Source organism: Pyrus communis, chromosome 4, assembly GCF_041283825.1.
Source record: "Pyrus communis isolate YQ-2024b chromosome 4, ASM4128382v1, whole genome shotgun sequence".
NCBI classification, from domain to species: Eukaryota; Viridiplantae; Streptophyta; class Magnoliopsida; order Rosales; family Rosaceae; genus Pyrus; species Pyrus communis.
Window position 1 is genome coordinate 4,142,206 of NC_142568.1, and position 11,058 is coordinate 4,153,263.

General features: G+C 31.5%; 1 protein-coding gene and 1 long non-coding RNA gene across 2 annotated transcripts; both read left to right on the forward strand.

Annotated features, from left to right (window-relative positions):
* Window positions 1-520: 520 nt before the first annotated feature.
* On the forward strand, window positions 521-1,490 carry LOC148697322 (uncharacterized). The gene is made up of 2 exons (XR_015961203.1): window positions 521-757; window positions 875-1,490. It is a non-coding gene; the product is annotated as an uncharacterized LOC148697322 (long non-coding RNA).
* A 6,215-nt stretch (window positions 1,491-7,705) lies between these two features.
* On the forward strand, window positions 7,706-9,593 carry LOC137723457 (HXXXD-type acyl-transferase family protein). Its single transcript, XM_068462655.2, has 2 exons — window positions 7,706-8,303; window positions 8,793-9,593. The coding sequence occupies exons 1-2, from the start codon at window positions 7,812-7,814 to the stop codon at window positions 9,435-9,437; spliced, it is 1,137 nt and encodes a 378-aa protein (XP_068318756.2). The 5' UTR covers window positions 7,706-7,811; the 3' UTR covers window positions 9,438-9,593.
* Window positions 9,594-11,058: the final 1,465 nt, after the last annotated feature.

The following is an 11,058-nucleotide window of genomic DNA, read 5'->3' on the forward strand; positions in this document are numbered from 1 at the left end:
GTAGTTATTGTACTAGCTTTGATTTATATTGACTATAGAGGAATCTCGTTCAAATTGTGATATCATTTTTAATTTGTTTTTGCATTTCATTTGGTATATTTCCCATGGCTGTGTTTGAGTTGGTTTTCAATTGGTTTTGGTGCTATTCTTAGCACAACAAAATCATCATCCATCTCCCCGTACATCACCGGCAGCTCTCAGAAAATATCATTTTGCTGACAAATTTTAAGCCAACAAAACAAAAATTTGTCAGTACAAGAGTCATGTCCCGACGAAATATTCAAATTATGGGCTAGAAACTAATAGATTTGAGCCGACAAATAATTTGTCATAAAAAGTAGGTTTACATGAAGAAACATTTAGTAGTCGAGAATATCATCGGTACATTTTATTAAAAAAGGCAGGATGCTTCCCTCTCTTAAAAGTTTTTTTTTTTTTTTTTTTTTTCTACCGGGAAAACGAAAAAAATATAAAACTATTGGTTTTTAGAGCTTATCAGCTATGGCACCCTAATTGAAAAAAAAAAATTAATCTAAACAAGGAAAAATAAAACTGTTGCCGCACCCTAGATTTGGATCCCATTGCTATCTCCCTTATCAGTTGCTCTTCTTGGATTGACCATCCCAGCAGCAATTCTCGTCTACCACCATGTCAGCTACTCTCCGTTGCTAGTGTAGTTTCGCTATCAGTTATTTATACGATTCTCTCTCCTATCAGAAACCTAGATCCAAACCCAGTTACCGACATCCAGATCGTTGTAAGTCTATAACCTTTCTCTTGTTTGAAATTTCAATTTTCGAGGTTCGATCCATCTATATTCGCTTAATCTGTCATTTGGAGTTTATTTCTTCTTTTTTTATTTTCGGGTCAATAGATGCTTTCAGGGGAACCCCAGCAAAGGAAATGCTCTTCCTTTTCTCCCTCTCTATAATCTCTAAGTATTCTCTCAATTCCTCTCTCAATTGATGCTATAGTATTTGAAATTGTTAGATTTTGGGGTTTGGTATATCGATTTTAGAGATTTTGGTTGTGGTTTGGGCTCTTATTTTGTTTTACATATATGGGGCTTGACTATGGTTTAAGTTTTGTTTGATATATTCCTTGCACATTGCAAAATTCTGGTACTATTTTGGGGGTTTTGGTGTGCAAGTCCATTGTTTGGCTTGTATGTCGTTTTATTAAACTAAAATAGGTGCAAGTCTAGTGTTCTTCTTTCAAAAGATTTCTAATAGCTTGGTTCGAAAGATTTATACAAAAAAAAAAATTTGAATCTAAATCACTCAGTCATTAAATAAATTAACGGTTCATCGTAAATATTATTTGGTACTTACACCGTTGATTTGTTTTATACATTTTGATCACTGAACAATCTCTAACTCAAATAATTTTTCTGTAAAGATAATCTTCAAATGAAGGTTAAAAATATAAGCGGCTTTAATTATAAAGTTTATACAATAAAAATACGCTATTTGAGGGGAAAAAAAAAAAGAGAGAGAGATAATGTTCACTCCCTCACAGGGGAACGCTAGTATTATACAAAAATTAAAGGGTACAATCGTTGATATTTTACTAAAAATATAAACCCTACTCATAAAACGTGTTATAATGTGTCATTTAATATTACACTCTAGTAGTATTCTTATTCACTTGTAAGTATTGTCTTAGGTTTGATTTTCGCCAAAAGCGAATTTGAACCACATTATTACTAGTTCATTGTGAGGCTAAGCTCATTCATCTTCCTTAGTGTAAATAATATTGTTTGTTAAAAAAAAAATGTGTTATAATGTGGGTGGAGTCATCGCAACCCCACATCGATTTGTTCGTCATTACAACATAGGGACCTTCCAACTAGGCTTGGCAATTCTTGACACGACCCGATAACTTGACACGACACGACACGAAATTAACAGGTGTTCGAGTCGACACGATAACGAATCGGGTCGTTATCGGGTAACTCGATAAGCACATGTTAAGATAACGGGTTAGTTCGGGTATACAAGTGGGTAACACGATACACGTTAAGCAAAATATTAATTTTATAATTTTATAACCCTAAAAAAATATTATAATAATTATATATATTTATTTAACAATTTTATAGCCCTAAAAACTATAATTATATATATATATATATATTAAATTAAATATTAAAAATTGGTGACCACTGGATCGGCTTAAATATACATACCATTCAATTTTTTAAATGTTATACGTACAAAACAAATAAAATCTACTTAATAAATAAATACACACACACACATACACACACCATTGAATATGATGGGATACAAATTCTACAAAACTAATTTGAACGATTCAACCGTCAAATTTGTTTGTATATGCATCGAGATCACATCAGCAAAAAATCACAAAAAACAAACATTCAGAGATCAAGTAATAGGACAAAACTTTTCGACAATTATTAACGAAAAATCACGACTTAACGGTTATTTTAACTCCGATTTTGATGATTTTTTACAGCTACACTCCTTGACCCTATACGAATACAATGAATGAACCTGATCTTCAATTTAAAATATTTACACTAGTGGATACCACAAAATCTTATGTTATACTTAATGAAAGTATGAATAAATTCTTAAGTGTTAGTGAATCTATTATTTTGATGGGATACGCATTCTACGAAATTAGTTTCAATTATTCAACCGTCAAACTTGTTTGTATATACTTTGAGATCGCATACAACAAAAATAGAAAAAAAAAAACAAACATTCAAATGTCAAGTAACGGGACAAAACTTTTCGGCGGTTATCAACGAAAAATTACGATTTAACGGTTATTTTAACTCCGATTTTGATGATTTTTTGTAGCTATACTCCTTGACCCTATATGAATACAATGAATGAACTCGATCTTCAATTTAAAATATTTACACTAATGGATACCACAAAATCTTATGTTATATTTAATGAAAGTATGAATAAACTCTTTAAGTGTTGGTGAATCTATTGTTTTGGTGGGATACACATTCTACGAAACTAATTTCAATGATCTAACCGTCAAAATTGTTTGTATATGCTTCGAGATCGCATACGCTAAAAATCACAAAAAACAAACATTCAAAGATCAAGTAACGGGAACGGTTATCAACAAAAAATCACGATTTAACGGTTATTTTAACTTCGATTTTGATGATTTTTTACAGTTACACTCCTTGACTCTATATGAATACAATGAATGAACTCGATCTTCAATTTAAAATATTTACACTAGTGGATACCACCAAATCTTATGTTATTCTTAATGAAAGTATAAACAAACTCTTAAGTGTTAGTGAATATATTATTTTGATGGGATACGCATTCTACGAAACTAATTTCAACGATCCAACCGTCAAACTTGTTTATATATGCTTCGAGATCTCATACGCTAAAAAAAAAAAAAAACAAACATTCAAAGATCAAGTAACGAGAACGGTTATCAACAAAAAATCACGATTTAACGGTTATTTTAACTCCGATTTTAATGATTTTTTACAGTTACACTCCTTGACCCTATATGAATACAATGAATGAACTCGATCTTCAATTTAAAATATTTACACTAATGGATACAACCAAATCTTATGTTATTCTTAATGAAAGTATAAACAAACTCTTAAGTGTTAGTGAATCTATTGTTTTGATGGGATACGCATTTTACGAAACTACTTTCAACGATCCAACCATCAAACATGTTTGTATGTACTTCGAGATCGCATATGCAAAAAATTGCAAAAAAAAAACATTCAGAGATCAAGTAACAAGAGAAAACTTTTCGACGGTTATCAATGAAAAATCACGATTTAACAGTTATTTTAACTCTAATTTTGATATTTTTTACAGATACACTCATTGATCCTATATGAATACATTGAATTAACTCAATCTTCAATTTAAAATATTTACACTAGTGGATACCACAAAATTTTATGTTATACCTAATGAAAGTATGAATAAACTCTTAAGTGTTAGTGAATCTATTGTTGTGATAGGATACTCATTCTACGAAACTAGTTTCAACGATCCAATCATCAAACATGTTTGTATATACTTTGAGATCGCATATGCCAAAAATTACAAAAAAAAAAAAAAACATTTAGATATCAAGTAATAAGACAAAATTTTTCGACGATTATCAACGAAAAATCATGATTTAACGGTTATTTTAATTCCGATTTTGATAATTTTTTACAGCTACATTCCTTGACCCTATGTGAATACAATGAATAAACTCAATCTTCAATTTAAAATATTTACACTCCTACAAAATCTTATCTTATACTTAATGAAAGCATAAATAAACTCTTAAAGTGTCAGTGAATCTATTGTTTTGATGGGATACGCATTCTACGAAATTAATTTCAACGATCCTATCATCAAACATGTTTGTATATGCTTCGAGATTGCATACGCTAAAAATTGCAAAAAACAAATATTCAGAGATCAAGTAACGGGAGAAAAGTTTTCAACGGTTATCATTGAAAAATCACGATTTAATGTTTATTTTAACTCCGATTTTGATGATTTTTTACAACCACACTCCTTGATCCTATGTGAATACAATGAATGAACTCGATCTTCAATTTAAAATATTTACACTAGTGGATACTACAAAATCTTATGTTATACTTAATGAAAGTATGAATAAACTTTTAAGTGTTAGTGAATCTATCATTTTGATGGGATACACATTCTACAAACTTAATTTCAACAATCCAACCGTCAAATTTGTTTGTATATGCTTCGAGATTGCATACGCTAAAAATCGCAAAAAACAAACATTCAGAGGTCAAGTAAAGGGACAAAACTTTTCGACAGTTATCAATGAAAAATCACGATTTGTCGGTTATTTTAACTCCAATTTTGATGATTTTTTTTACAGCTACACTCCTTGATCCTATATGAATACAATGAATGAACTCGATCTTCAATTTAAAATATTTACGCTAGTGGATACCACAAAATCTTATGTTATACTTAATGAAAGTATGAATAAACTCTTAAGTGTTAGTGAATCTATTGTTTTGATGGGATACACATTCTACGAAACTAGTTTCAATGATTCAACCGTCAAATATGTTTGTATATACTTCGAGATCGTATATGCCAAAAATTGCAAAAAACAAACATTCAGAGATCAAGTAATGGGACAAAACTTTACAACGGTTATCAAGGAAAAATCACGATTTAATGGTTATTTTAACTTCGATTTTGATGATTTTTTACAGTTACACACCTTGATCCCATATGAATACAATGAATGAATTTGATCTTCAATTTAAAATATTTACCCTAGTGGATACCACAAAATCTTATGCTATACTTAATGAAAGTATAAATAAACTCTTAAGTGTTAGTGAATCTATCGTTTTAATAGGATATGCATTCTACGAAAATAATTTCAATGAACCAACGGTCAAACTTGTTTGTATATGCTTCAAGATCAAATATGCCAAAAATTGTAAAAAACAAACATTCAGAGATCAAGTAATGAGACAAAACTTTTCAGCGGTTATCAACAAAAAATCATGATTTAACGGTTATTTTAACCCCAATTTTGATGATTTTTTACAGCTACACTCATTCACCCTATATGAATACAATGAATGAATTCGATCTTCAATTTAAAATATTTACCCTAGTGGATACCACAAAATCTTATGGCATGATGATCGATGAAAATTGAAGATTTTGTAAAAGGAATAACATGTAAGTTTTGAGTTCCATTGGCAAGGTTTAAACTTTTGAAAAAGGCTTCACAACCTTGAAAACAAAAACTCTTTCATTTTGAATATCCTTGCACATTTAATATTTTGTAATAGATTAGTAGTGTATGGATGTTTGTTTATTAGGCTCTTATTTTCAAGTGTAGATGTAGTACTTAAACGACAAATGTGTTTTAATGTTTTGAAGTAATATTTATGTAACAATGTGTGATATGTGAAAATTTAAGAAAAAAATACATTTTTCTTAACAGATCATAGCGGGTCATAACGGGTCGACCTGTTAAGAACCCGTTAAGATAACGGATGTGACACAATACGACTCGTTAAGATAACAAATGTTACACGAAAATGACACGAACACGACAAACATGACTTGTTTGCCAGGCCTACCTCCTACCATACGCCTTTTTGCACTAAATGGGATAAAGATTGAGACGTTTGATAAGAGAAGCTAAAATAGACTACTTACTAACTTGGTGAGGGTCTATAAAGATGTAATGCCGACCCAAAGTCCAAACTCCACCAGTACTCTGTTTAATTGATTTGATTTATAACTGAACGGTCCATTTAATTGGCGACCTATCAACTAATTATGTATTTATATCCACCATCTGTGCGCTTAACGCACCTACTTAAAAGAGTCATTCACAATTGAATGTATTGTGAACGTGCACATTCGGTTTAGAGAAGTTGGCTTGCGCAGTGTTTTTTATTCTTTATTTTTAGGTTCGAATTTCTTTCTTGTAGTTAGATGAATTCAGTGTAATTATTTTACTATTTGTAAAACAAAAATGTATTGTGAATGTATGACTTGCCGATACATAAAAATCAAAGTTGGGACGTTTTGAATTAGACGCCTCGTTTTTAAATATTATTGTCTAAACATTTATTCCTTTTGCAAATTTGATTAAACATTTTCTCTACAATTTTGGTACTTTAATTTTATTTCATTTTATTTCGTTAGAAGTCTATTCACGTTAGCATTTCCTTTTTTTCCTTCTATTTTTATGCATTTCTTATTATGATGATTTAATATTTTTTTTATTTTTATTAAAATATTTATTTTAGTAAATTAAATAGAATGTAACAATTAACAAAACTCGTTGTTATAATGGTACATTTAGTTACTTGATACATTTGAATTTGAATTTTTTGTTCATTTGGCTTCTTGGTACATTTAAATTTTTGGTACATTTGAATTTTTGTTACGTTTGTTTTCAAAAGATAAGTTTTATTACTTTTTGTTCTAATAATGAGGAATTACTTTAATTAATTAATTTTTTTTCTAGAAAGAGTCATTAATCAACGGATAATAACCTTTTTGTTAATTTAAAATTATATGATTTATCGCTATTATTTAGCATTATTTACAATAATAAGGATTTATCTCCGATCAACTAAAAGTTGTTCCAGAGACTTATCTACCGAAAAACAAGACTATCTAAAGCATTGTGTATGAATCAAACATATTTTTAAACATTCCAAAAAGATGAATATTCATTTTAATATAGTTTATAATTGGGTACGTTTTCATTCGGGGTTGGTACGTTTTCGTTTGACGTTGGTACATTTCCATTTGGCGTGGGTGTACATTTAGATTTGAAAAGTTTAAATTTTTTGACTTAAATATAATTGTAATTATTTAAAATATATAGCAGATATTTAAATGTAAATTAATTTCAATTAATTTGAAGTAGTTCAGGTCTGAGTATCTTAATTAAATGTTTCAAAAGTTTAATAAAAAAACATGTTTAATCCACAAAAGTCTAAAATGAGGCATCTAATTCTAATTTTCTCAATTTTGTATTGTGCGCGGAGTACAAGTGGTAACTATGTGTCATTATATGAGTGGGGGGCAATTTTATTTGTTAAGTTAATTTTTTATCATAACTATCTAACTACTTACATAGTAACACGTAGTATACCATCTGTATTCCGGACATTGAGAGATCTGTCAGCAAAAAGAAGATTTGCGTGAAATTTTAAGTGCGGGCCATATTGTAATTTCAAATGCAGCAGCTCCTTGGGCATATATAGAAGAGTGAATCCATGTCCCCTTCGCTATAGTTCAAAGCATTACAAGATGGAAATGTCTAAAGGCGCCATTAATCTCCTCCCAGAAATTCACATTCAATCTGTGCAGACCGTGACACCAACGAAGGTAACCGATCCACGGCAAGTGCGCCAAGTGTCAGCGGTAGACCCTATAGGTTTTGGAATATTCCGGAAGTGTCTTCACATCCTTCTTTACCACGCAAAGGCAACCGAGGACGGTGCTCGTTGGTTTCACGTTGGATGGTTTAGGGAGTCTCTAGCAAGGGCCTTGCTGGAGCAACCGTTACTAGCAGGGCGATTTCGACAAGCTTTTGATCGTCAGAATGAGGAAGGAAATCAACTGGAGATTGTGTCAAATGATAGTGGCGTTAGACTTTTTCAGACAAGCATCCCGATAACATTGTCTGAGTTTCTTGATTTGAAGGGCAGCAGAGATGGAGAGGATGCGGAAGCTAAGCTTGTGTTTTGGAAAGATATTGATGAACAAAATCCTGAGTACTCTCCACTTGTTTATGTTCAGGTAATCAACTACATGCATATTTCATGTAAAGAGCTTTGTGTTTTTATTATTATTATTATTTTGAAGTTAACCTCGACTGTACTGGTGAAGTTAATTAAGGGATGTGTTATCCACACACCTTATTTTACTTCTCACACACCTTTGATAATTTCTGTCTGTTGATTTTCTTCAATTCATCCGATATGACGACCGAAAATTAAGAGGGTATGTGAGAAGTAAAATGAGGTGTGTGGATATCACATCCCTTAATTAATAGAAGGAAATAGAAGGAGGAAAAAAATAGCGCTTAAATTGGGGACATAAAACCAAACCCCTCAAAAGAATTTAAGCGAGCTTTCACTAGATCAAAAATGATTAGACAAGGGATATCCCCTGTTGCCTAGGACAATTTTTGTTCTAGTGTTTTGGTGTGTGAGGTATTTTCAAATTTGAAACATGGATGATTATTGCTTGGTTTTTATTATATATTTTTCATTGTTTTTCTCCTAGGTGACCAAATTCCAATGTGGAGGATGCTCAGTTGGAATTAGTTGCAGCATTCTTCTGGCAGATATTTTGTTGAAGGAAAACTTCTTAAAGAAATGGGCTAAAATCCACAACAATCTGCTTTCAAAAGATGATCTACCTGCAGCACCAATGTATTATATCCCTGATATTGTGAAATCCACTGGTTGCTCCCCCACCAGCATATTTAGCTCTAATCCTAGCAAAAAATGTGGCCAAACTGTTATTTTCACTATCTCTGCGGAGACTGTAAATCCATTGAAGGATGATGCATTGCAGCTTTGTGTTGAAGAAGCAGAGAACAAGTATGGTAACAATATGGCTCCCAACTTTCCCATGTTTTTGAAGACCAACTACCGCAATGCAATCAAGGTAGAGAAGTTTCCAAAAGATGGACTTATTAAGCCGCAACGGCTAGGTAGTCGGAGTCAGATTTCTAGAGCAGTGTGGGATGATTTTGGAGCAAATGAGATCGAATTTCGCGAAGGGAATAAGCCGGAATACGTTTCATATTGGGTTGGATTCGTTTCTGGTGGACTTGTTATGGCAATGCCATCGGCTGATCAAAAGGGCGCTCTCAATGAAGTGAAAGTAGTGATTGTCACAGTTCCTATTGAGAAGGAAGTTTAGTGGTCTTCAAACTCTTAGTTTCTGGGAAATTTGTGCTTCTATAATTCCCAGTATCTCTCTTTAATTTGATAAATAAAAAAATCATGTATAAGTTGCTGGAATAAGATTCAATGATATAAACAATACATGTGTTTATGTGGTTAATCATAAACAAAATAGACTTGCATACCTGAACGTAACCAAGTTAACTAGTGCATTGAGCCCCCACCCTGCATTCAAATCCGTATTACTTCATGTAGGTTAGATTACATAATAGTATCGCTTCTCCACAAAAAAATTGAGCTAAATCATCAATGATTTTTTTTGTCTGTAAGCACATTGATCCTTTGCAACGGTAATTTTAATTAAAGGCTTATTAGCCAAAATGATCATTGAGAGTTGCATAACTCCTCACTTTGATTCTTGATATTTGAAATCAATAGAAATGGTAGTTGAGATTGTCCACCATTAATCATTTTGGTCATTTCGTGAAAAATTATGTTAAATAAAAATCAAAATGATAAAAATACCCTCAATTTAAAACAATAGGCTAAAATGATTTAACAAAAAATTGAGGGTACTTTGGTCATTTTATTCTTATTTTATAGTGATTTTTCATTGATTGATGATAAACAATGAAGAGTTATACAAACTTCAGAAACTATTTTAAGCCTTAATTAAATAATATAAGAATTGGCAGGAAAATCTAATCAGTTATCACGAGTCTGTGACAATCCAGATTTCCGACAAATCGATGAGAGAACAATTAAAGTGGCAGTTTTGCCATTGAAAGCAATTCAAGTGGCCGGTTGAGCAAAGTCAACATATCTTAACTCCCCACTCTCAGAATTTTAACCCTAATGGACAGGTGTGGTTCGCAAATTAAGTTTTTTGGGAGTGAAAATTTTCACACTCATTCCCAAAGTTCTAATCCGCGAACCGACAACAAAGAAGCTTTGTCTTCGTATATTTAAGTGATACTGAGTGGAGGAAAAAAACCCACAACAATCATATTCAGATTGAAGATACAAAATAAAGTTGTAAATGTAATGAATAGTTTGTATGAAATACCTAATAAAATATATCAAACAAAATATACAATATACAGATGCAACACTAACCAATAACGAAACAAATTAAAAAAAATGCAAGAGCTATATTTAATGTGTACATTAAGTTTTAGGGTTTTGTTTTGGTAAGCCATAACCAATATTGTGTAGGTGATAAATAATGCAGGTGATATGTCGATAATTGATATTGTCTCCATAATGATTAGTCAGACGTACCATGATGATTACTTCTCATGTATTGTTGTTATTTTTTAATATAAAGTTTGTTACCATAATTTTTTTGTCCATACGTTTTCTTTTGTCCATACCACACATTTTATTAATTAATGCAACTATTTCACACACCTAACGCAATTAGTTTTGGTTCCCAATTTTCATGTTCCAACCGTTTCTCGTACAATATTAAGAGGAAGGTTGGATGTAACCATCATCTTTTTAGCCACCTCTAAAGAATCCTCCAACGCTGTCGGTTACTCCATTTTCCAGCAAAAGATGCATTGCTTTTTTTTTTTTTTAACAATACTTGCATCCTCTCGCAGCTCATTCTTCACTTATATGTGATTAACGAATAT

What these genes read in the sequence shown, in the direction of transcription:
- LOC137723457 (XM_068462655.2), top strand. Translation starts at nt 7,812, where the DNA reads ATGGAAATGTCTAAAGGCGCCATTAATCTCCTCCCAGAAATTCACATT. An exon ending in CTCCACTTGTTTATGTTCAG is followed by an intron (nt 8,304 to 8,792) that starts GTAATCAACTAC and finishes TTTTTCTCCTAG; the next exon opens with GTGACCAAATTCCAATGTGG.